This window comes from Mustela nivalis (assembly GCF_964662115.1).
Source record: "Mustela nivalis genome assembly, chromosome: 9".
NCBI lineage: Eukaryota > Metazoa > Chordata > Mammalia > Carnivora > Mustelidae > Mustela > Mustela nivalis.
The window spans coordinates 72,126,917-72,154,760 of record NC_139028.1 but is presented as its reverse complement, the minus strand read 5'-3'; the positions used below and the strand labels follow the sequence as shown (position 1 = coordinate 72,154,760).

The window sequence follows — 27,844 nt, the reverse complement described above, 5'->3', positions numbered from 1 at the left end:
AACAGGAGGTTTCACAAGTTTCCTGGGGAATATCAGTGACACTTTCCAGAGTCCAAAGGCAGTGTACGTATGCTCCCAACTGTCTGCTTTTGATCTTGGCAGCAAGACTCCTGACCCACATGCATCTGGGCCTACAGCAAACTAGTTTCTGTCAGTGCTGGGAGTTGGGGAAGTTGCCACCAAAGAAATCGTAATATGTGAGCTCTTGCATTATTGCTCTGGAAGGTGCAAGGTCTGTTGTAAACTGTCGTATCCAAGATTTATGAAAGGAACAGTTACCCATGAGTTTCATTCATTCATTCTAAAGATATTTATTGAACTCCTTTGCTGTCCCCCACATGATACTAAATATAGAAGTAAAGGGCACATGGTGACTGAGATCCAAAGGAACTCCCAGCTGGTGCAGAGGGCAAAGGAGTATAACCAGCCCAGTGACAAAAGTAAGCAGATTTTTATAGGGAGCATACCACAGAGTCCCACATTCAGTCTGGGGACATGAGAAAGTGTTTACAATATGTAGGGAGATGGTAGCTGAGTCTTAAATGGTGACTAAATATTTTTCAGATATTTGTTCCCATACCACTCTTTCTCAGCCTGGTCTGATGTAGAGGGTCCAGCATCCACCTAACAGGTGTGTCCATTGGATATCCTGTGACCATTCCCAAATAATGTTAGTTTTTAAGCCTTTACATGACCTCTAGCAATCTTTGTCTATGCCTGAGGCTCTGAAGACTACAGTGAAATAAAAATAACTTTGATTTAAAGAAAGGTTATACACATTTAAAAATATCCATTTTTTTTCCTGAATATGAAACACTGTTTGTTTACACTTTGAATTATTTCCTTAAGATGGATTTCTAGATGTGTAAATACTGGCTTGGGGGAAAGAAATTTTTATAAGGCTCTTAAAGCAAACTATTTTCAAATAAGTCATTGATATTTCCATTTAATGGGAAATATCAGCTCAGTTCATTGTGCCATTGAGATTCTTGTCCTTTCCTTTAAAAATATTTTTTACTTTGATGAGCCACGATTCTATCTCATCATTTTAATTTGTATTTTTTTTTACCTTTTCAATTGTTTCCTGGACATTTGAAGTTCCACTTTTATAAATTCTCTAGTTATATCTTTTGCCCACTTATAAAATTGGCATTTTATTCATTTGTATGAATGCTACAATATATAAAAAATATTTTCTGGTTCTGCTATTTTGGCTGACTGGAAAACTTGAAACTCCTTGACCACAAGTACTTAGACATTTCTGCTGGATAAAATAAAGCAAGCTTTAGTCTAAAAGAATAGCTGAATCTACAGGAAAAGAAATTGAAATACTCAGATACAAGAAAAGAAAAGAGAACTGAAACCTGCAGCTTCCTTGGGGACACAAGTCAGCTTCAGTTATCTGGGTGCTGAGCTTCTGCACTTGCATGCAATCTGAGATATCTCGGACACCTATGACAGAGAGTTGACTTGAGACTCCCACAGTTAAGATTTTCCAAGGACTGCATCTTTAGACAGAACTTAAACAAGAAAAAAACAGTTGCCAAATAGCAGAGACACAAATCAGGGAAGTCCATTTCACCCTGTCGTAGGAAAAATACTTTCTGCTTTCTCGTAGGAAAAATGTATGCCATGACAGAAGTTGTGGTGCAATATGCAGAGACTCTGTAAAGAACATCACAATGATGTCTGTAGGAACACTGTCAGAAACAAACATAAAGCCACTGTGGAGAGGCACACCCTTCTCCCGGGGCACACTAGATTCCTCTCACTGAAGCCTCACTAAAGATGATTTTACAGTATAGAATTATAAAATACACAAGAAAACCATCCACCTTGAACAAGAATCATCAGACACACTAAACAATAGGGTTATATCCTAAGGACTGCAGAAAATAAAACAATCTGATAATTTTTTAAAGGTATGTTTAAAAACTACTAAAGGCATCAAACAATGAATCAAAATATGAGAATAAAATACAGTTATCAAAAAAGAATAAAATAGAACTAGAAATGAGGAACAGAATCATGAAAATTAAAAACTCAGTAGTTTAGGTTGGTAGGTACTATAGTGGTGGTAATTATTCTAGTGGAGATTCCAAATTTCTCCTTTCAGACACACTTCTCTATTCCCTTGAAGTTAGGTGATGCCATGTGATTTGGCAAATAAAATGTGAGCAGAAGGACATGTGTCACCTTTGAGTTGAGGCCTTTAAAAAACTAGTGTGCAGTGGCACCTGGGTGGTTCAGTTGGTTAAGACTCTGCCTCAGCTCAGGTCATGATCCCAGGGTCCTGGGATCAACCCCATCATTGGGCTCCCTGCTCAGCAGTGAGTCTGCTTCTCCCTCTCCCTCTGCTGCCCCCCTGCTTGTGCTCTCTCTCTTTCTCTTTCTCTCAAATAAATAAAATCTTAGGAAGGAAGGAAGGAAGGAAGGAAGGCAGGAAGGAAGGAACTAGTGTGCGAATTACCGCATGTTTCTTCCTCTTCAGATGACAATCATCACTACTCCAGAATGGACATGTAACATAAGGAAGAACTAAATCTTTATTGTTATAAGTGACTAAAACTTTGGGGCTGTTTTTTATGGGGCTGTTTATTAATAAGCATAACCTACCTTACTGGTATAACATTTTTTTTTTAACTTCAAACACTGCCTTCCATTTTTTATTTTGTGTTATTTTTGGTTACCTATTAATTAGACTTTAAGAATATGTATTTTTGTAACCCTGTAAGTCAGACATTAAAAACAGTCTTTGATATTCTCAGTGATTGCTAACATTTAACATTTAAATCAGATTGGGCACAGTTGAGGGGAAAATTTAGTTAACTGAAGATAGATTTTCAGAAGTTGCCTAAAATGCAGTTCAGAGGGATAAACTGATTAAAAATATGAAAGAAAATATTGTATTATAAGATATGGGTACAGAGTATAAAATGAGAAAGTTCCAAATGCATCTATTAGCAGATCTACAAGAGGAGGGAAAGAGAAAATACTCAAAAAGATTTTCCAAAATCTGAGAATTTCCCAAAACTAAAGACAGACATGAATCATTGGATTCAGAAAGAACAGTGAATCCCAAGAAGAAATAAAAACACATCGAAGCAAAGTGAAAACTTTAAAAGTAACCGGAGAGAGAGGAGAGAGGATTTACAAAAGACTGATAATTCTCAATAGCAATAGTAGTACCAAAAGACAATGAAGTGGGGTAGGGGAATGGGATAACTGGATGATGGACATTAAGGGAGACACATGATGTAATAAGCACCAGGTATTATAATAAGGCTGATGAACCACTGAACTCTACTTCTGAAACTAACAATACACTATATGTTAATTAACTGAATTTTAAAAAGAATGGCGTTAAAGTCTTCAAGCAGCTGTGAAAAAAATAACTGTCAACCTAGAGAAAATATAACCAACTAAACTATGATGCAAGCTTGAAGTCTAGGTAAAAATATTTTGAGAACAACTGAGAAAATTTACCTCTCAAAAATCCTTGCCAAAAGAACAAGTAAGGATGGACTTGGCGGGGTGGGGGGGGGCGGGGATTAAGATAAAAAAAAAAAAAAGATGGGGCACCTGGGTGGCTCAGTGGATTAAGCCACTGCATTCGGCTCAGGTCATGATCTCAGGGTCCTGAGATTGAGCCCCACATCGGGCTCTTTGCTTAGCAGGGAGCCTGCTTCTCTCTCTCTCTGTCTGACTCTCTGCCTACTTGTGATCTCTCTCTCTGTCAAATAAATAAATAAAATCTTTAAAAAAAAGAGTAGGATGCAAGAAGGAATGATCAGACATTTATAAATGTGGGTAAATCTAAATAAGCATTTACTATATAAAACAACAGTCATAATAACATGGGATTACCAAAACAAAGTGAAACAAAAATACTGAAAAGCATAATTTGAGATTCAAGGGAGTTATTGTTTTAAGGTTTCATTAAGAAAAAAAATAGAAATCTTGATTAATTTAAAATTTAAAGTCACATAACATAGCACAAATTTAAGTGGGCACGTTAAAGATTAGAACTAAATAATAACAATGAAATACTACTCAGCCATCAGAAAGGAAAAATACCCACCATTTGTACTGACATGGATGGAACTGGGGGGGATTATGTTAAGTGAAATAAGTCAAGCAGAGAAAGACAATTATCATATGGTTTCACTCATATGTGGAACATGAACAATAGCATGGAGAACCATAGGGGAAGGGAGGGATATCCAAAGGGGGAGAAATCAAGAGAATGAGATGAACCATGAGAGACTATGGACCCTGAGAAACAATCTGGGGGTTTCAGAGGGGAGGCGGATAGGGGAAGAGGGTAACAGGGTGTTGGGTATTAAGGAGAGCACATGCTGTGATGAGCACTGGGTGTTATACTTAATTAATGAATCACTGAACACTGCATCAAAAACTAATTATGCACTATACAGTGGCTAGCTGAACATAATAAAAGATTAAATAAAATTAAATAAATTTTTAAAAGGAAATAAAAGATTGGCGATTCCTATATGGTTTTAAGCAAAGCAAATAAAAATTTGTAGTTTAGTGTAAAAAATTGAAGATTAGAATTAAAATGTGCAACTTCTAAACTAATGTGCAGGGTGGGAAGGGGAAAAAATCAATGAAGTGAGATAAATAAAAAGGGAAAAATTAGCCATGTGTTTCTTTCTTTCTTTTTAAAGATTTTATTTATTTATTTGATAGAAGACACAGCAAGAGAGGGAACACAAGCAGGGGGAATGTGAGAGGGAGAAGCAGACCTCCCATTGGGCAGAGAGCCCGACGCAAGGCTCTGTCCCAGGACCCTGGGATCATGACGTGAGCCGAAGGCAGACGCTTAACAACTGAGCCACCCAGGCGCTGCTAGCTATGGGTTTCTTAAGAAACACATCTAATATACATGGATAAGAAGGATAAATAGATATATAAGCCAAATGATATTAATCAAACTGAAACTGAGCTTTTAAAAACCTTTCTTTGTACATATTGGTGTTTTCTGGTGGCAGTATTCTCCAGATGTGGTACAAAATTTCTTTATTAATATATAATGTATTCTTTGTTGCAAAACATTTTATATAAACTATATTACTTAATGTATGCATAAAGGAGATTAAAATCCCAGGGTGTTGGTTTCCTTTGTTCCAAATTGTTTTATAGATGACTTATTGAAACCACTCTGTCAACAAGTTTCCATTCTCTACTTATACTGTACCTTCCCTGCTCATAATTTCCCTGACTGTACATCTCTTAAATGAGCAAGAAATGACCCACTAAGCCTTGGTATTGCTACAAGTAGTTTTTTGCACACTCTCCAGGGTATAACCAGAGACTGTGCAGTGGGGTCAGGTGGATATGAGGTCCAAGATGGGCTTTTCATAGTGCACAGAGGAGTTAAGATAAAAGTTCTGTACAGAAAGCCCACTTTGCAGATAATTGTCTCAGGGGACAGTGGGAAACTTAGTGTTCCCAACACCTAGGCTCTTGGACTAACACTTGAGGGTCAGTTCTGACGAATCACTATCTCAGCTTAGTTTTGGGTTACCCATTTTTTGTTGGAGCCTACTCTGAAAACTTACCTGAGTTCTCTTCTCTTTTCCTTCTTGCTGCAGAAGATGGGGTCCCTCGAACAGCGCGATCCATGTCCCTCACACTGGGAAAGGTATGCACTTTCAAGGAATACCAGGGCTCCCCTGGGATTCCAACAGAAGTTTCCATAGTCACCAGAAAGCCATTCATCCTTGAATCCACAGGTGTCAAGAGAACCTCTAGACAGATTCTCTAATTTGACTTACCACACTTGCTAGTTCGTCCGTTAGCCTTCCCTTATTCATGGTTTCCCTGATCATACCATCCCCCAAATGAACATGGAATGATGCATAAATCTTGGTGTAGTCCTATCCTTTTCATATACTTTCCAGGGTGTTACCCAGAGACTGGGAGTCATTTCTGTTCAAATTTTTTCAGCTATAAGCTAAAATAAGAACATTTTGAGAAATCACTCACCACTAACAGAAAACTTGGGTCAACTCTGGCCAATTTTTTCACATGAACCCTCAACACCATCACTAACCCAAAACCAAAATATACAGTGAATGTAATTATAGCATCAGAAACTAGTAGGCATTTTCCAGACCTTTCTGAACTGTGGCTGCTGCCTCCCTGACAGTGGGCCTGGTCACTTCTTTTCCCACAGAACATGCCCCGCCGGAGGGTCAGTGTTGCAGTGGTTCCCAAGTTTAATGCCCTGAACATTGCCAGCCAAACTCCCAGCTCATCACCCATCCCCTCCTTACCCACCATGGTGAGTATGATGATGCCTACCTCCCAACCCTTTTCAACCTCTCCCTCAGACTCACTACTATGGGGTAACCCAGGTGGGGGGCAGGGTCAATAAGGAGATGAAATTCCCAGCACAGATTTTGGAATATGGGCTCAAAAAAGCTCAGTATAGACCAGGCCCCCATGTCTTCCATTGCCCTGAGAAGACTCCGTATCCTTGAGAAAGGTGCTGGCATCTCAAAGACTGTTCTTTGAAATGTTATCTCCTTCCATGCTTAAACCAAAATCCTCCAAGATGGGTTTAGTGGGTTTTTTTCCCACTCTGCAATGGATTTAAATATCTGAAGGTTGCATTGTATAGTAAGTGGTAGGGCTGAGCTTTTAACCGTAGGGTTTCTGATTCCAGGGCCTGAATTCTTAAACCCACTGTTACCCTGCATCTATTCATTGCAGCATTTAGAAATGAAACTACTAGACTGCCCATTAATAAGAGCTTGGTTAAATATAGACAGCCCTAAAAAGGGCTTTCTGTGCAGTTGTTAAAAATAACATGAAATATGTCCATAATTTATTATTAATAAAAAGGAATTAAAAACAATATATACAGTAGAATTATTTTGTAGGGTTTTTTTGAAGAGTATTTTTTCTATGTGTAGACATAGCAAATTCTGGAAGAATATACGTAAAACTATTAATAGTTATCTCTGGGCAATGGTAAAGCCACGGGTGATTTTTATTTTCTTCCTGATGCATTTTTATATTTCTATAATAATCTATCACCAATAATCAGAATAAAATTTTCATTTCAATTATTTTAAACATACCTGGTTCCTATATAGCAGAATATTTTCTACATCCCAGTCTTTTGTGGATCTGGCTAATATTATTTAAAACTTTTCTAATTCTTTCTTCAGTTACTTCTCTATTCTCTGTCCAGGAGCAGCACTACTCTATAAGCCAATCTGATTGTGTAAGCAATAGGTAAGGTAGATTCAAGCTCTATTGTTCCAGTAGGTAGCAATAGCTTCTTTCACCTCTTTTTCAATCATCTATGAAATTATCCTAAATTCCCAAATCACTCACTAAAACAAGCCAATTTAAAAAAAATTTTTTGAAGGAGCTTAGGAAGGGCTAGCTAGTATGTTTGATAGATCTATTTCCAGTACTATGCTACATATAAGAATATTATTTTCAAATATGCAGTTGGCTCTTGAACAATGCAAGGGTTAGGGGCACCCACCCCCAGGCAGCTGAAAATCTGCATATAACTTTTGACTCCCCCAAAACTTCTGATGATCAGAAAACGTACCAATAACATGTCAATTAATACATATTTTGCATGTTATATGTATTATATATTGTATTCTTATGATAAAGCAAGTTAAAGAAAAGAAAATCATAAGGAAGAGAAAATACATTTATAGTATTGTACTATATTTAAAATCCGTATATAAGTAGACCTACATAGTTCAAACCCGTGTTGCTCAAGGGTCAACTGTATATTCCTTTAGACTAAAAATTGGCAACCAGGGATATACATTAAAATCACACAAGTTACTTCTAAAACATTGCTCAGGCTTCACCCCAAGATTCTGAATTGGATCGGTGATTCTAAGTGATTCTAAGGTACAGCCAGAATTGAGATCCATTTCTTTTTTTTTTTTTTTTATCTGTAAGAGATACTTTTTTTTTTTAATTTTTTATTTTTTATAAACATATATTTTTATCCCCAGGGGTACAGGTCTGTGAATCACCAGGTTTACACACTTCACAGCACTCACCAGATCCATTTCTTAAACCAAATCTGTTATTAAAAAAAAAAAAGTACCTCATTGTTTATTTTTTATACTTATATATTATATTTATAAATATAATATTACATATTATATTTATATAATTTATTATAAAGACATTTCTTATGGCTTGGGGTTTTAATAATGACAGGCTTCTCCTGAGGATTATGTTTGGGGCTACAGCTCGAAGGCAGTGATGGGCTTATGTTTGCTAGGAGGCCTGCTGGTATTTAGTCCAAGTCAGTAAACCTGGGACTGAGGAAAAACTGAGGCTCTGCTCAAGAATAGGGCGTCAAAATACAAATTCTTCACTCGGGGAAACTTAAGAGGGGAAGGAAAAGGTGCAAGCTGTATGGGCCTCAAGGGGCACTAAGGAATGGATGACAGGGAAGGCCCGACGCCTGGGTTCAGAAGCAGATCAGAAACCATGGTGGTGGGAGAAGAGCTGAGATAGCAGCAGTCCCCTCCCCGTATCATTAGAAACGTAGCAGCTCTGACTGCTTCCTTCCTAGCCCATCTTCAATTGTCTGTCTCCTGTTTTTCATCTAGTCAGAATCACCCAATGGGAAAGGCAACCTACCGGTCACCTCAGCACTGCCTGCACTTTTGGAAAAGTAAGTTGGTTTATCTTCCTCTTAACTTTGGGGATCTCTGAGAAAACTATCCCTAAGTCACTTTCCCTCCCATCCTCACTCCCAAAATGTGATGGAAAGCAAATTAAGTTCTAAGGGAAGGAAATAAGAGGGACCCTGAGACCCACAAAGATTTCAGAGTCAGTTTGCTGTCTGGACCAGGAAGATGCTACGGCTGAGTCCAAGTGTACCTCAATCTCAGAAGAGCCTAGAGGAGAGAGACACCTTCTCTGTTGGTTAGGATTCTTTGGGCTACAGATACAAGAAATCCCCAACTCGAAGGGGCTTAAATAGTAAGTTCAGAGGTAGGGCTTTCCCAGGTATAGTATATCAAGCCCCAGCTCGGCCTCTACGATTTCCTTGCTTGCTTCTGCTCACTTTGTATGTTGACTTTATCAGCAGCTTGTGGCAAATGGCTACTATTTTCAAGTATTCTATCCAGACATGAAGTATTTAGAAGAGGGCTATCTCTTCCCATGCTTCTTTTTTATGAACAAACCCAGAAACTTTTTTTTTTAGACTTCCTTATCTTGTTAGTAAATTTGGAACGTAATTCTTTTCTAAATCAAACACAGACTTTGGAAATGGGATTGTCATCATGGGCTTACACTGTACCCTGGAGATGGGGACAGATGGTCAGCTTCCCATGAAACAAAGTGATACACTGAAGAAGAGTAAATTCCTGAGCAAAATTATAATCTTGTAAGGAAACAGGCAGGAGATTGAGTACTGGAGTGGCAATAAATAGTGTCTGCCATGCCTAATTTTTCTAGGCATCTGTGCAATTTGTAGGTCTTTTCATCCTCAGCCAGAGCAAGGCAGGCTGTTTTTATGCTCAGAAGAGTTTATAACTTGCTTTTCAAATTTTTTCATTTGCTTGCTGGGAAACATCTGGATCACAGCTGTCAACTCTCAGAACTTTCACCTTGTGTCTTTTCTCACTTGGTAGAACATACACCTTTATTCTTCCTTCTTCTTTGCCTTAAGACAGCTTTAGCCCTCCATTTTTCATTGTTGTTAGAATAGTTTTGTTTGACCTGACCAGGAAATTCTATGTGGGTCCCTTTTCAGTAGAGACAATCTCCCAAGCTCTCCATCCCCACCCCTGCCGACTCAGCCTGTTTAACTCACCTCTCAGTATACCCAACCACCCACCTATCACTCACTGACTCACCCACTTTAGTCTTGAAGTTTGTCCAGAACTCCTTACTTGGACACCTCACTCTGTGAAAGCTTCAAGGTCCTTTGTGTTGTGTAGGACATTTTTGTTTCTATCTTTGTTTCCTTACTTTTTTCAAGCATTACAAAGAAATTGTAAAGGGTACAAACTAAAAACCATGTGGAAGTAACCAAGATTACAAAGACATATCAAGTCCTTAGAGCCATAATGTCTACTCCATGATCTCTGAATCTCTCCAGTGATGGTTACTTGTTGCCCTGAGTGAAAAGCATGCTAAAAGTCTCCCTTCTAATTCTGCCTTTGGATGCACAAACCCTTTCTTCAAAAAGGCCCCCAACAAGGCCCCATCCTCTATTCTTGGCCTACAGAAGCAATCAAGGACAACAATCTCTGTCCTTACTCTTTGAAAAAGACTAATCATGATGGAGCCGGGCCTGGGCTCTATAGAACTATTGCTCATGCCAGCTGAGAGCTTCCCTCTCAGACAGTGGAGATTATCAAGAACCTGAGTTATCCTTGGTAGGAGAGAATGAGATACAAAATTAAGGACAGCAAGCATTGGCCCCAAATCAGAAGTGACAATGAATGAGGATCAATAATGGCATCACCATTCCAAGAGTTTAGAAGCAGGAGAGACAGGGACAGAGTGAGGATTGAGACAAGTCAAGGAATAAGCTCAAGGAAGGTATCTGTAGCTCACTTTTTTCTACCCAGAGGGACCACCATGATATACTTCCCATGCTGTGGCTGACTTGCCTATTGGGAATACACCCAGCCTATAAAAATGGCTGCAAAAGGGGGAGGACATATTCAAAAGAGGAGGATTCTAACACTAACAGTTGCTTCTCCCTCCTGGATTTATGAAAGGCGCTAAGTGACTTCCATCTGAAGTCATGAAACTGGAAATATTAATAGATTGCCAAGAGACAATCTGTGAATTAAAATAAATTCATATCTTGTTTTAATACAAGTACAATAAATTCTAGCTACCTTCTCCATACTGTTAAGGAGAAAAAAAATGCATTATAAGTTAATATACATTGCTTTCTAGATTGTTATATTTAGCTAGATTTAAAGTGATTTCAGATTTCCCTAAGCATATGATGACTAGGCAGGAAGGGGGCTGGCTAAGCATGTGAAAGATGATCAGAAGATCAAATTACCTATGGCTAGTTCTCAAGCATATACCTGAGGGCTGATTGCCCAAGGTGATTTGAGAGAATTCTGAGTGTTGCTGTTGTAGGTCACTTCATAGTAAATTGTTCTTCACTCAAGGAATATTTAGGTCTAGGTTTAGGGATATTTAGAATTATAGGAAAATATGCAGAGTAATATTTGAAGTTAATCTTAAGGATTAAAGCAGAATAAAGCTCATGATGAGTTCCGTAAGTAGGAAAAGCTATTTATAGACTTATTCTCTCATTCCTTCAACAATTAATCACCAAGGTATAGGTATCTAGAATACACTCAGGAGTTCATAGTGTAATGGAAAAGGCAGATGGGAAACAGCCCATTACAATACAATATGATGGATGATAGCATAAGGAAGTATAGTTTGCTAAAGCAGTAGGAGAGGGACAGCTGGGTGGCGCAGTTGGTTAAGCAGCTGCCTTCGGCTCAGGTCATGATCCCAGCCTTCTGGGATCGAGTCCCACATCGGGCTCCTTGCTCGGCAGGGAGCCTGCTTCTCCCTCTGCCTCTGCCTGCCATTCTGTCTGCCTGTGCTTGCTCTCTCCCCCTCTTTCTCTCTGATAAATAAATAAAATCTTAAAAAAAAATAATAAAGCAGTAGGAGAGAAGAAAATGAGTACCTTAACCCAGACTGGGTGTAGGTGGGGGAGGGGAGCCTCAGAAAATGTTTCCTCTAGGAATTTACTTTTAAAGTGAAACCTGAGAGACACCTGGGTGGCTCAGTCAGTTAAGTATCTGATTTTGGCTTAGGTCATGATCCCAGGGTTCTGGGATCGAGTCTTGCATTGGTCTCCTGGCTCAGTGAAGAGCCTGCTTCTCCCTCTGCCTGTTGCTCCCCCTGCTTGTGCTCTCTTTCTCTCTCTTTCTCTGACAAATAAATAAGTAGAATATTTAAAAATAAATAAATAAAAATAAAATGAAACCTGAACATTACATAGTTTAACCAGGTGAACTGGAGGTTAACAACATTCCAGGCTCTGAAGCAAGGAAGTATGGAGTGGTCAAGAAATAATAATAAGATGATAGTGATACTTACTACTATTATTTACAGTATGCTTGCTTCATACCAAGTCCTGTTCTAATTGCTTTACATTAATGATCTCATTTAATCCTTATAACATACCCAAGAGGTAGGTATTAATATCAATATTAACTACTAATATTAAATATTAACATCGCTTTCTTATAGATGTGGAAACTGCAACTCAGAGAAATGACTTGCCTGAGGTTACACAGTAGTGAGGAACAGAACTTATGCTCTTAGCTTCTTAATAGACACTCCAACTAGAAGAAAGGAAAGAAGTGCAGTATGACTGGAGACAAGAGGATGCATTTAAGCGTTATTTTTATAAGAAGTCTTATGAACTATTTTGAATGACCTGTTGACCTTTATGGTTGGCCATGAAGCAGAGTGTGGGATGGGAGCAGCATGTGTACACAGAACAGTGCACTGGGGAATTAGCAAAGCCATGGATGTGAATGATGCACAGTATTGGTTTCATAAAAGGGGCAATTTAATGATATATCACTGAAAAATTTTCACTATAATCTCTAAAATAACCATTTTCCTACTTTTTCATTTTTTTTTATAAACATATATGTTTTTATCCCCAGGGGTACAGGTTTACACACTTCACAGCACTCACCATAGCGCATACCCTCCCCAATGTCCATAACCTCACCCCCCTCTTCTGACCCCCTCCCCCCAGCAACCCTCAGTTTGTTTTGTGAGATTAAGAGTCACTTATGGTTTGTCTTCCTCCCGATCCCATCTTGTTTCATTTATTCTTCTCCTACCCTCCTAACCCCCATGTTGCATCTCCTCTTCCTCATATCAGGGAGATCACATTTCTCTGATTGACTTATTTCGATAAGCATAATACCCTCTAGTTCCATCCATGATTTTCCTACATTTTTGAAGCAGCCAGGGTAAACTGCTTCAAAGCTTTGTATGACATCAAATATTTATAGCAAATAACTCCCCTTTGCTGATATTCTGGAATTAATTAGCCCTCCATCAACTAGCAGTGTATCCCAGGCATCTGAGACTGAGTAACACGAGTAAGGAAGGTCTTCTAGCTCAGTTCCCCTGGACTGGACTTCTCTGAGGGGTTCAAGGCAATGGGAGTGGTTTAGAGACATCACTGAACCCAAAAAGGTAAGATCTGTCTACTAGAAAGAATTGCAGTCACTTTCAAATATTGTTTACCACATGGGAAAAAATAGACTCTAACATAACTCCCAATTAAACAATACATTTTGACTGAAGGACCCCTCACATTAATTAGAACTAAGCACAATGACAAACAATTTTGACCTGGTGGACATGAGAAAACAATGAACTTCATTTTAATGAATCATCCCAGAAAGAAGCATGCAAGATTTCAGGCTGGGAATAGATGCCAAGATCCATCTGTGTTTGGCCCAGAATTTTCTAGGGTGGGCACAGGCTGTGCTCAGCTCCATGTTTATAGCCATGAATAGGGATTCCTGTAGCTCAACCCAAACACTGGGTCCTCAGGAAATAGCCATTTACAGAAAGGACCTGCTCACTTCACAAAATTAATAGGCAGACTGGATAAGCCATAGTAAAGTCAGTGTAACTCAGCCAACACTGAAAGCACTTACTGTATGCTAAGCATCATCATAACTCAAGCAGTCTCTCTCTATGATCACAGTCATGGAAGGACGGTTAGGTATATAAAACATAAAAATGCCCTCTCTCAGAGTTAGGCTGAAATGAGGAGTGCAATGAGGGCATGATGGGAAGAAGTGATCAACTTTAACCAGAAGATGTGGGAGTGGGGAGAACACTGGCAGAACACTGGCAAATATTCCACAGAGGAGAAGGTATTTGAGCTGAGTCTTAAAGATACACAACAAGAAGCTTTCAGGTAGTTAGAAATATATACAAGGAACTATTAGCTCAGTCTAGGGATCAGGAGATAACAGCAAATATTTTACAGATTGTGTGTCCCGTACTTCCCCACCCTACTTCTAGTATTAAACCAAAGGCTGTCTCAGCCTACTTTACATTCTAAATTAAGTACCCTTTACAAGAAGACAGCATCATAAGCCATGGCCCAGCTGAGCGGCCAGAATGGCTTCACTCAGCAGATACCCTGGAGCCCCATACCACTCAGAGCCCCAGAAAAAGACTTCTATTGAAAGGGAGGGTTCAAGGAAATGTGAAAAATGCATCTTGACATGAATTTAGAAGACCATGAGAATCCCAGCCAGGCCCACTACATATCAATAATGTGAACTTAGGCAAGTCACCTAATCAATCTGAGCTTGGGTTTCTCGTCTCACAGATGGGATAACACCCTGCCTGGGTGGCAGTTAGTGCAGTCAAGAGCATGGGCAAGTGTCAGACTGCACACGGTCAAAGCCAAACTCGATCACACATAGATTGTGTAATCTTGGGCTGGTTATTTAACCTCTCTGGGCCTTGACTTGTGGTTAACTTGACCACAATAGTATTGCCTATCTCATGGGTGATTCATGAGTGTTAAGTGAAATCTTACCACAGAGTCTGATACATAAGATAAATATTAGCTCTTCTTATCATTGGGAGGGTCAAGTGAGGCAATATATGTAAAAGCACTTTAAGAACTGAAGCCCCATTGGTGAGTGCGTTGGACAAGGTGATCAACACAACCTGGGACAGTTGGACCCTGGTCAGAAGATCCTTATGTTAAGGGGCCACTGAAATAGCTCTACAAGGGAAATGTTTTAGTCTCTAGAGAGCGGTGGTGACCTGAGGATAGTGAAAGTTCGGTTCTTCTGATTCTGAAGTGTCAGAATAATATAAACCAAGTTCTCCTTTAAAGATATAAATAACCACCTGGTAATTTATTAGCTTGAATTTTTTTTATGGATCAGGTTTGGAAGAACCTCAGATTGCTCCCCAACATAACTGATAGTGATGAACATCATTTGTTGAGTACTATATTCCAAAACATTTACTTATATTTTTCATTAATTCCTACACTACCATCATCAGGTCCATATTATTACCCTCATTTTACAATTGGGAATCTAAAGTTCAGAAGGGTTAAGAATTTGCATGCACTGCAGCTGGAATTTGAACCCTAGTTTGCCTCAGGCAGGTTCTTTTCCTCTATACTCCACTGTCGTCCTCCATACTATTTGTCACTAACCTCTTAGGTTATCAGCTATAGATAAAAGAAACTAAAAGCCTGATACCAGTATTTCATTTCTAACATAGAAATGTACTTCATTAAAGAATTGCTTCCCTACCCTGGGCTGTAGCAATGTTTTTCTGCTCTGTTCCAATCATTTGGACAAATAGGAAACCGCACATTAGGCAAAGGTCACATGGAAGGGAGTGGATAATATAATTTGCAAAAGAAGAAATGTTATGAATAGCTGATATTTTTAGAGTGTTATCTTTCTTGTTCACAATGGGTTTTGGTTTCCAGCCTGATGAAATGTAAATTTTACAAGGTCTGAGGAAAAACTAAGGGATGAGAAGCTGATGCCAAGGAAGAGAAAATATAAGGCTCACTGATAGAGCCTATCTGAGTGGTTGTAGAGGGTAGCAGCTACAGTCTTTCAGAGTCCTGGGTGAAAAGCCTCTCTCACTGTTTTGCCTTGTTCAAGGGCTCTTCCATGGCATGACTCCCAGTGAGATGTCAGACACCTTAGGTGGGCTGCAGGATTTACAGGGAAGGCATGGCCAACAGGATCCTTCCTTTAAACTCATGCTTGCATACTTCAAATGGACTCCCAGAAATGCCTAGCTATCCTACTATGATTTTCTACCATTTTTGATTCCCCGCTTCTCACATGACTCATGCACACCTTCTCCTCTCTTCTCAAACCTTCCTAGGTTTATCTACCACTCACTCTCAGCGTATGATCTTGTCTTCCATTTTAAAGAGAAAATTTATGCTATTAGATAGGAGCCCTCCTCTTCCTTCACCAGATCTCCTACCCACCGTCTTCACCTCCATCCCCACTTTGTTCTCACTGAGAAGTTTCTCCACCTTTCTTTTTTTTTTTTAATTTATTTTTTATTTATTTTCAGCATAACAGTATTCATTATTTTTGCACCACACCCAGTGCTCCATGCAATCCATGCCCTCTCTAATACCCACCACCTTGGTACCACAACCTCCCACCCCCGACCCCTTCAAACCCCTCAGATTTGTTTTTCAGAGTCCATAGTCTCTCATGGTTCCCCTCCCCTTCCAATTTCTCCACCTTTCTATCCCTACTTCACTTTTCAAAGAATTTGTTTCTTTGGTCAACCCTTTCTTTCATCCCCTCTACTGGATCATTTCTATCCACATTCAAATGTGCATTCATCCCTCCACTTCAGCTATGTATCCCAGAACACACTTTTCTACTTCCCTTTCCAGTCAGATTACTGTGTCTAGATCTTCTTTTTCTTGCCTCTCATTCTCTACTAAGTCCATTCTAATCTGTCTTTGGCTCCCACCATTTCACCAGAGCTCCTCTTGACCTTCGTATTATCAAATTAATAATCTATAGATCTCTGTACTCATCTGACTTGGACTCTCAGAAGTGAAACTGTGATACAATTAACTCCTCCTTGACATGCTCTCCTCTCTTGGGTTCCAGGAGTCCATATTCTCCTGGTTTTCCTCCTACCTTTCTGGCTTCTACTCCTCTGTAGGTTTCTTCTTCACCTGAGCTAAGGGCAGAGATGTCCAGGGCTTGGTCCTGGGTCTTCTTTTCCTATTTCCTCATACTGTCTTCCCTAGACAATCTTATCCATCCCCCTGGCTTTAAATGTCATACATATTCTGATGATGCCAAATGTTATCTCTAGCCTCTAGAGTTCTTCTCCAACTCACTTTGGTGTATCCACCTACCTATTGACATCTCCATCTGGATATTTCACTGGCATTGAAAATTTACCTTGTTCAGAAGTTAACTCCTGCTTCATTGCCTCTTTCAGTTCCTCAAATATATCTGCATATTCTGTGTCTCAGGGTCTTCACACATCTGCATCCTCCCCCTAGGATGATCTTCCCTCTGCTACAGATATGGCTGACTTTTCATCTTTCAGGTCTTTGCTCCAGTTAAACCAACTCAGAGAGGTCTTTTCTAACCACTCAATCGAAGTAGATTCTCCCCTTGTTACTTTCTGCATTGCACAGAGTTTATCTCTATCAATAAAGTTATCACAATTTGTAATAACTACATATTATTTTCTTTCCTCTTTTTGGGCATTCTCTCCTGCTAAGCTCCATGTTGGCAAAGACTGTTTCTTTCATCATCTAAAGTATTCCCAGTACATTATGAGGTGCCTGTGACTTAGTCAGTACTTAGTAGATACTTAAATGAATGGAGCAAAAGATGGACTACTGGAATGGAATGATTCCAACTGAACATTTGGCCCACCTCCATCTTCCTCATCTTAGTGCTATGGAGCTCCCAACAGCTGCCTGTCCACTCATAGAATCTCCTGGAATAAGAATAAAGATGGATTTAGGTGCATGAAGAAAAAGAGAGCTAGCATATTATTTGATGTTTAGAGGTCTGAGGAGGATTTTTGGACCAGGGCCTTTGAAAAATCTTGTCTCAGGGTAGAAGGATTGAAATGAACACCGCCTAGAATGATTTTCCTCACTTCCGAAAAGGAATCAGGCCAAAGACATGGTTCGGTTTTCAGACACCCAATCTGGCTGAAAGGACACCCTGTACTTCCCTCTTCTCACTAGTGGAAAGACAAATGGGGACCCAGATTGTGAAGCCTCTGCTCCCATGCCGACTTTGAGTTGCCTGGAGGAGATTAGCCAGGAGACCAAGGCCAGGATGGAGGAGGAAGCATACAACAAGGGGTGAGTCAGACTTCATCCACCCTGAGGTCACCTGGTAGGTCTCAGAAGATACCTTCCCACAGGCCTTTCCTGTTTCTTAAGAGGATTTAAGGAAGCAACCTGTGGCCCTAGGACCGCCTCACCTCAGTAAAGAACTACATAAGAAAGAACAGTACTGTTCCACAGGAAGGAAAAGAGGAAGCAGGGTGAGAGGGTGTGGTTAGGCAATAATTAGACTGCCCTCTTTTTAGGCAGAAAGCCACCAGAATGCCACTGCCCAGAATGGTCTGGAAATAAAGCCCCTGGGTGGATTCCTCTTGGTGGTGCCTGAGGCTTACTGACACATGCTCAGAGGAGTGATGTTGCTATATCAACAATGCCCAGGAGTAGCTGTAACCCTGCTTCTTAGAACTGCCCCTGCCATCCCTTCCTTCTGTAAACTGGAGGCCCCCTCAACTTCCAACTGTCCCCTTTTTTGATTGAGATTCGATAACACCTTTGGCTCATTGTCAGTCACTAAGGGGACAGAGTACTGAGCAGGGCCCAACCCTAGACTGGTAGAAAAGTATTTCTGACCAGGCATAGCATCCCGAGCTTCTCCTTTCTCCACAGCTCCTAAGGGAGACACAGCTTCCCATTATAGAACCTGTGGGCTTCTGTGTAGCAGCCGTATATACTACGGTGAGGTTGTCCTAGCCAAACTATGCTTGTCTTAAACATTCAGCTATAGGACAAGCAAAAAGAGTACTGATCCTGGGCAAAGGACATCAGAAGGGTATCTCTTGGGATGCCTGTCTTTTCATCCACAACTATCTTTGATACTAAGCATGCACAGAAGTAAACACCTCCATTGGCTTTGTAAACATTTACTGAGTACTTTTCTAAGCCTAGTATGTGACTGCCACTTCCATAAAACTTCCCAACAAGCCAATGTGATGGGTGTCACCTTTCCTAGGTCAAGCTACATGCCTGGCACTTCCTCAGAACATTCACATACCCTGTGAAATAGGGTATTTCAAAATGCCACCCTTTCCACTTTATAGGTGAGAAGCTGAAGCACCCAGGTTACACAGAAAGCAGATTTTTCTCTCTGCTGAACATTTTGTAGGATAAGAACCCAGTCAGGACTCTGTACTCACATTTTTTCCCTGTCAGTTTTGTCACACATTCACATATAAACAGGAAGGATGACCGAGGAGTGAGGGGAAATTGTACTGACATGAGCCACCTTGGGATTCAGTAGAGCCTCCCAGCTTTTTCCTGTTGTGTAGAACCACAGGAAGTGTATAATTATTGGAGGTGTTCGAGTCCCCACCTCTAAGAATTCAGGAAAGGATGCTCTGTGCCTGGCCTTTTTAGACTCAATTGTTCCTTTTTGCCCTGCAGATACCAGGAAGGTCTAAAGAAGACCCAAGAGCTTCAAGACCTGAAGGAGGAGGAAGAACAGAAGGGTGAAAGCCCTGAAGAAGCTGAAGAGGCAGAAGAAACTGAGGAAGAGGAGAAGGACCAAAGAAGCAGGTTGGAGCCCTTGCCATTGCTGAAATGGGTCACAATTCATTTAATTGCACAACATCCCTAGAGGTGCCAACTACAGGGCAGCAGTGGGTCTGGGGCCCAAGTGAACAGCTAACAGCAACTAAGGAGGGCACTCATGTTGAGGGAGGAGGCAGAGGAAGGAGCCAAAATAGTTAATAAGAGGATGTTTGCAAGATCTGGGAGGTCAGAGGTGGTCAAGAGTGAGGTCAACAGCAATCAAGAGCTCGTAGGAACTGAGGAACTACAAGGGCCCTTACTGGAGTACCCCCTAGCCCAGCCACAGTTAGCTCATTTCCCAGCTATCCCCAAGAGCCAAGAGCCAAGGTCAAGGGAGCTGGTCTAAAGCCCTAGAGGGGGTTTATTGCAAGAACAGGGGCAGAGAGAATATATGAAAGTAGGGGAGAATTCAATTTGTTGGCAAAGGAGAATTTCCAACAGGTTCCATGCTGACCAGATAAGTTTGGATTTTCACTTGGATTAGAAATATCTGGGCTTTTCTTTTTTAGTGTACTTTATATTTCAAGTGTTTTTTCCCTCACTAGGGGGAAATATATAACATGTAGAAAAAGGTAGTATACATTCTGCATTTTGTCATATCTGTGCCCTCATTGAGTGTCTTGGATTTTAACCATACCCTCAATTCCATACATTCTGCCTTATTGTCTCTTATTCGTTTTTAATTTTGATTTTTTAAAATGTGGTTATAAAAATCTTGGAACACCACCAAAGTCTTTGTTTTTAGACCCCCAGGCTATCTTGAAGCCCAGTGTGACCCCAGCCAAAATAATTTTCTAATCAGCTGTTAAAACTTCAAACAGGGTATGTGTCTGTGCCTCATGGCTAGCAGACTCAAAATCACATGCATGCAGTGAATAAGGTAATAAAATGAAGATTAGAGGTGAGAGGGATATGCTTCAAAGCACATAGGAACAGCCAGTAGAGCCCAGCTGGAGGAAGATTCAGCCAGAGAGGTCTCAACCTACATGGGTCAACCCTAGTGTTCAAGGGAAAAGGGGTCTAGGAGAGCTGGAGAAAATGCTTCACTGTTGAAAGCAAACCTATGCTAGGATGTACTGCCTCTTCTAGTGAAAGAATCCCCAAGTTTTAACAATGAAAGTACAGTCACTACTCCAAGCAGCTGAATCCTATTCTCCTTACATCTTCCCTCCCTCTTGGGGGTCCTCTGCTCTTATATTTTAGAGGTCACTATAACTGTCTTCCTCCCCTTTAATGCAGTCAAGCCCAGACCTGGACAACAGCTTTTTCTTTGGCTTCTTTTCATATAGCCAAGACAGGCTAGAACTTCTAAAACTTCCACGTACTGAGAAAGAACAAAAGAGAACTAAACAGAGCACATGGAATATAAACAGTCTGGTTTACAAAGCACAAGACTGGAATCCTTATCTAGCTAATTCTATCTCAAATTTGAGCTGCTAACAACAGCTCCCTCCCATTTTGTGAAACCGCGGGGAAAGTAAGGCTATGCCTGGATTGCTCCCTGTCCAGCTCCTGGTCAGCAGCACATAACAATGGCTGCCTTTCACATCCATTGTCCAAAAGTATCCTCCTGGTCCTGCTGATCCTGAGAAGCCTCATTCTCTCTCCTAAACTTTGCATCCTCTCAGATTTACTTTTTGATTTTGAGAACATGCCTGTACCTCAGGTGGTGAATACCAGACATCAGCACAGCCCTTACTTAGAAGGGTGCTTGTTCCAAGTGTAGCTCTCCCTTTTCAGGCCCAGTAGTGAGGCATCATCTTCTCAATAATAAGTGACACTGCTAACATTTGAACTGTTCGCTCACAGTGACAGGGTCCCCTCCTCTGTCACCAAAGCCAGGTTGGTCCTAAGAGCCTGTTGTCTTTAATTTCAGGCAATCTTCTCATTCATTCCTGAGTTCTGTAGACACACAGTTGCCTGCAGGCACCCGCACTCAAACATGATTTTCCCCCATTAAATTTTGGCATTGCTGCAACTGACTCCTTATTTAAGAGATTCCACATCAAACACCAGAGTCTTTTTGTCTGAATTTCTCTTCTGCTATAATAATGTACAGTTGACCCTTGAACAATGTGGGGATTAGGGGCACCCACCCACCACAGTCAGAAATCTAAGTATAACTTTTGACTCCTCAAAAACTTACCTACTAATTGTATACTGGTAACCTGAAACCTTACCAATAACATAGACAGTTACACATATCTTGTATGTTATATATATTGCGTACTGTATTTTTATAATACATTAAGCTAGAGAAAAGAAAATGTTATTAAGAAAATTATGAGGAGAAAATACATTTACACTACTATATTTTCTGAAAAAAATTACATTAAAGTGGATCTGCACATTCAAACTCATGCTGTTCAAGGGTCAATTGTATAATAATGTATTACTTTCTGGAGGATCAGCTTATTTTTTAAAATGAACTTTGGGTGAATCAACCCAACATGTTTTAAGTAATACATTAAACAAGAGAGACTCACGAAGTGCAACAGAAAACTTTAGCCCTTTCTGCCCATTCAAATCTGCTCTATGGAGTTTAGACAATATTAGGCTGATTCCTTTACTTTTCCAGTAACTCTCAGAAAGCAGAAGTCCTCTGGTCATGTTTAAGTCCCAAGAATAATCTCATTTCATTAATTAAAATGGTCAGTTCTCTAAAATAGTAAAAAACCTGAACTTTTAAAGTTTATCCTTCTTTTTTCCTGCAGGTCATCTGCTTCAGGAAAGAAGCTTATAGTAGGCATGGGGAGTGTGGCTTCTTTCCCTCTATCCCACTTGCACTTCTACCTTCTCCAGTTTTACCAGTGTAGCATCTGACCTCTCTAGGATCAACACTAGGAAAGGGAGTTGAGATGAAGGGGTTGGGAAGGTATTAGTTGAATAGTATTATGAGCAATCTGCGGGGCTTGGCAGGGGTTTGAAGTTGACTTGCTGACTTTAGTTAGTGTGTTGCTTTATAGGACCTCTAGAGAAAACCGCTCCTCCCATCTCCCACCATACACACCATTGCCCAGGTCCTCTCAGCTGCTGGTCCCTTTATGAGGTCAAATGCATGTCTCCTAACTAGTCGCTCAAAATCCCTCTCAATCCTTGGGCAACTGGAAGTATACCTTCACTGTTCAGCTTCTAAGTAGCATTTCTGGGCAGAATCTGTGACACCCCATGTCAGCTCTCCTTCTCCTGACTATAACCAGTTGAGGTGAAATGTGCACCTTTGGCTCACTATTGGTAGAAGGACAGTTTTCCATATCATGTCCCACCACTCTGATGCTATCAAGCATGTCAGCAAGATTCTTGCTCTTCTAACTGCTCATGTGTGAGGCACACACCAGTCTACTATGTCCTCCAAGCCTCAACATATCAAGCTCTCCAAGCAGCATCTCTGAAGCCCCTCTTCCCTAGGCCCATGTGAGAGAGAAGCCAACTCATTCTCCTTTATGGAAGGTCAAAAATCAAAAGCTGATTTCTACAAAGATTCTCTTTCTAATCTAATTCTAACTCCTTCATAGGCTATAAATGGGGGACCAGCTAAAAGTCACAGAGCCAGATGTTGACCTCCTGCTCTTAAGTTCCACTTCAGAGTGGGATGACAGTGGGATTCTCCCCACTCTAGAAGCTTATTTTGAAGCATGGAGACACAGCCCCAAAGAAAGACTGCATTTTAGCATCCAGTTATATCTAAATAGAACTAAAGAATCTAAACAAGGCTGAAAGAAGATAAGCTTCCATTTCCAAGGTGTCCCTTCCCAACAGTTGTGAAATTAATTTGCCCCTCAACTAATGTGCTCCCTTTTTTGCTTTGCCTAACTGTTCCTGAAACAACCATCAGATGGTTCCTATGAGAACGAGAAACCAATCGGTACCTTAGCATCTGAGGCAGGCACTCTCAGCCTCTGGTCCCTTTCCAAGGAAGGTATTGTTGAGTCTTTCCAACAGTCATAAGGAATCTTTTTTCTACTAACTAAATTAGAGCTGTCTACTTCTCAGCAAATGGCCTGCATATTACAGTGTTTATGTGTGCCTCCAGATCTTCATAAAGCCCTCCTGTCATTTTTCTCACCTCCTCCATTTGGTGATCCTCAGTATCCTTACTTTTTATATCATTTTAAAAAATAGATTAGAAATAGATTAGGGAATAGATTAGGGATTAGAAATAGGAAAAAATTCCAACCTAGTGAATGTGTCCAGGATTTCACTAGAAAGCTAGAAGAATGGACTCTGCAAAGAAGGTCATATGACCAAATGTCTTTTCACTAGGCTACAAAGAGAGAGGGGAAAGTTGAAAAGCAGTTGGGAAGAAAGGAAGAGGGAAAAGGGGAATGAAGCAGCCAAAAAATGGTGACAGGGGAGAGGAAAGGAGAGAGAGAAAAAAAGGGAGAGTGAAGAGGGAAGAAAAAGGAAGAAGGGAAAATAGAGAGTGAAGATTACTGGGGTTGAGAAAACATCAGACCAAGCCACTGAGAGGTTGCTGGAGGCTATAGTCCTCTGGTTTCCCCTGGGATGGTTTGAGGTGAGCTCCTGAGGTTGATCTGGCTCCTTTTCATTTACCTTTGAACATGGAGAGTCTTCTAAGGGTTTAGCACAGTTCTTCTACTCTGAATGCAGTCAGATAGGGAACTGAAGACAATAAAATATGCATCAGAACATGAAGGCAGGGGACAGATTATAACTTGGAACTGATCACTAAATACTACTAAGTACAGAAAAGATGCTGGTCCCATCTTCATGCATGGGAGTGTGGGTCAGCCAACCTTGTATCCTGGGGATTGAGAGAGAGTTCAGGTACCAATGAACATTTCATGAATACATGAGGGCATGTATGAATGACTGAATGAATGATCAAACAAGAAGAAGGAGGGTTCTAGCCCCGTAGCTCCCAATATCAAGGCTATGGACTGGTAGCATTAAAATCACCTGGGGAAAAATTTTAATGTTCCTAATATACTAAACCCTTCTCCTATTTTTTCATTTGACAGCAAACTTGAAGAATTGGTTCATTTCTTACAAGTCATGTATCCCAAACTGTGTCAGCACTGGCAAGTCATCTGGATGATGGCCACAGTGATGCTGGTCTTGACTGTTGTACTGGGGCTCTACAGTTCCTATAACTCTTGTGTGGAGCAGGCTGATGGGCCTCTTGGGAGATCCACTTGCTCAGCAGCCCAGAGGGACTCATGGTGGAGCTCAGGACTCCAGCATGAGCAACCTGCAGAGCAGTAGGAAACCTGACACCCAGTGGGTGCCCTGCTCCAGCACACAGCTGACTGCCCTTTCCCCAAGCATAGTGTTTCAGGCCGGGTGTGGGTATGCTGCCACTAACCCATCAGGAAATGAGCAGGGTTCTTTCACACTCAGCACCCGTGTGGGAGTTGTGCATACACAAAAACTGATGTTCTCAGAAGATCAACCAAACTGCCCTCGTAAAGCATCTTGTGGATAAAGTCACCTTTACCAAGGAACTCGAACAGAAGGGAAATTCATGTGCCCCTAGCTCAGATGGCGGGGGAAAATAAAACACCTTCACTGCAGGAGATAGTAAGAAGCTCACTCTCCCTCCCCTTTTTCCCTCTCTGTAGTCAGAAATCAAGAAGAATTAATTATGTCCACAGGCTAACACTCACCCTGATGATCAGACCCAGAATTTGGAGTCACAACATGAATATCATCCCATTTCCTATCTCATCCTCACAGACTCTCCTCCAGCCTCCCCTTCTCCCCTTTGGAACCAAGAGTTTCTCTTTACAGAAGTAGGAAAGTTTTCTCAGAAAAATATTTAGGCTGAATTTAGACCAGTGCTTAAAATGAAATGGGAAGATATGAGTTAATATATATGCATCTGTATACACACACAACACATACATACATACACACAGCATGCATGTGCATGAAGCCATCAACCCTCCAAACATGTGCTCTCAGTGTGTGTTCTGTATAAAGCCAACCCACAGAATTTTCACTAGGTGTGGGGCAGTCACTAGGCACCTGTTCAATGAGCTCTCCACATGGATTTAAGATGTTTGAAAAACACTGAAAACTCATGATTTCAACAGTGAACTTGCTGGTCTCCATTTCAAGTGCTAATTCTCAGTTGTTGCACAACACAGTCTATTCCCTATTTGTCCTCTCCTATTGAGAGCAGTTAACCCACCCTCTCAAGTGAAGGAGGAGACACCGTATGCTTTCAGCTCCTGTGTGCCCACATGCAAATGTGCAGTCGCACCTAAGTGCTTTAGTTCAAATGGGATTTCCAACCCAAGTATATTTCAGAGCATTCCCAATTGTTTAGCATAAAACTGAAGGAGCACATCCCACCTCCAATTTGACTTCTTGCTCCACGTTTAAAGCCATTGTTTTCATTCATCCCTCATCTGTTGTGTGTGTAGGGTGGGGGGGGTGTTGGTCTCTTGTGGGTTTTTATTGTGGTTGTTCTGCTCTTGTTTTTGTTTTGTTGTTGATGTTGTTTTGTTGCTAACACTTACATAGAACTTACTGTGAGCCAAGCACTGTTCTAGGTATTATATAGGTATTAATTCATTTAAACCTCAAAAAAAAAAAAAAAAGGAAAAAGTATAAGGTGGGTACCAATCTCCCATTTTCAGATAAGGAAATTGAAGCCCAAAAACACAACTTGCCAAGTACATTCAGTGAGTAAATTATGGACCTGGAATTCAAATCCAAGCAGAGTGGCGCCGGCACAAAATTGCCTTTTCCAGTGGTCTCCTAACTGCATACCTTACATTTCAGTCCCACTTACCCCAAGTAGCCCTCCAGCCACTCCAGATTATTTCTGGTTCCCAGACTAAATCATTTTCTCATAGTTCTGTTCCTCTACTCACCAGTATTTCTACTGCCATTCTCCTCTTTTTTACTGGTAACTCTTCAGAACCAAGTACAAAAATTATCCCCTCCATACAGGCTTTAATTACCTCTCTCCAACTCCCTACCATACTCCACATAATGGGCCACACCCTACTTTCTGACACTTTTTAAACATCTTCATTATTGACAGTTGTGACAGTATATCACAATAACTCTGTGTGTGTGTGTACTATTTTTCCTCAAAGACAAGAACCATATCTTACCCATTCTTTGGGGTAAGTACCTAGCATGGCGGCTGATACATGGGAGGGTGTCACTGAATGTTGGCCAAAACAACAAGTGAGAATTCAAGGTGGTAGAGAGCAGCCTAGAGACAGCTGACATTTTGCACACTTCTCAGTCCCAGCACCACCACTGCTACTATCTCAATAAGAAAAATATCTTTATTAGCCTAGACTTACTCTATTATTTTTCAGCCTACACTATGAAAGAGCAGAAATGAGACTTAATTGGCAACACCATTTCCAAGCTCAACGACTGGGCTTGATGCAATCAGTCCTTTCAAAAAGACCCACCTAGATCAGCCCTTCTGTAAAATAGTGTGTTATTTTAAGGTAGGGTGGGGGGCATCCTTTACAGTGGCTAGAAAACCACTGTGAGAGAAGCCCAAGTCAGGGTTGACCAAGAATGTGCCATTAAGGTAAAGAGGTACAGATCAAGGCAGAGGGACTTTAGCGTCCTGGAAGAATGGTTTTCCCTGCTGTACCAAGGGGGACTGGACACACTGAAAAATCTTTTAGGCCTTCAGAGTCACCGGCAGGATGCAAATGGGGCCCCAGAGACAATAGCTGTGGGGCAGAACTCTATGCTGGCAATGTCTAGTCTCAGCCGCCCTTAAAGAAGGATCAGGCTGAGCTGGCCCACAGTCCACTTGGCCACAGGGTTCCCGCCTTTGTTACCATTTAAAACAAAGGCCAGGAGAGCAGCTACAGTGAGCTCCTAAACCTCCAGCTGCTCCACAGAAAAGCCTGCAAGAGTACTTCCAGACATAGGCCCTCACTCAAAATATACTATGAGTAAGAGAGGTTAAAGAAAAGAAGAACTGTAAGAGAAATCACACTTCCAAGGGCATTCCTGAAAAAAGTACTCTTTGGCATTTCTTTTCTGAAAAGCAAAGTTAGATCAGAAGCAGGTGGAACATTACCAAGGCTGGTGAAATGGAGAGAAATGAGCCCTGTCTTTCCAACAGTGATATTGATCTAAAATAAAAGTTGCCCTCCAAATGCCTCCGGTCTGACGTTTCTGCTTAGCCCTAGGACTCTGGTGCCTATCTTGAGTTTCAGTGATGTGTAGTTTGTGTCATTGTTTATATCACCTCCTAAAAGGGCCTTCACCTTCTGGCTGCCACAAAATCCATATATATCATCCCATGTGTATAAGCTGGCAGAGTAAATGGAGAGGGAGATGCTGGATTTGTGTATCACTGGCTGTCAGTTCTTAATGTTGTTAAACCTCACACAGGTGTGTTAGCATTGAACTATATAGTGTCACATACCTGAGTTTGAAAATAAAAGCACATTTCCAAACCTC

At 40.8% G+C, this 27,844-nt stretch overlaps 1 protein-coding gene across 1 annotated transcript in view; it reads left to right on the top strand.

The window, feature by feature from the left end:
- The window catches only part of IRAG1 (inositol 1,4,5-triphosphate receptor associated 1), a 127,121-nt gene extending 99,277 nt beyond the window's left edge, over positions 1-27,844 (top strand). Inside the window, 6 exon segments of the mRNA XM_082683080.1 lie at positions 5,616-5,665; positions 6,200-6,307; positions 8,628-8,692; positions 17,798-17,917; positions 19,283-19,414; positions 24,412-27,844. Of these exon segments, the coding sequence (XP_082539206.1) occupies positions 5,616-5,665; positions 6,200-6,307; positions 8,628-8,692; positions 17,798-17,917; positions 19,283-19,414; positions 24,412-24,655 (719 nt within the window). The 3' untranslated portion in view covers positions 24,656-27,844.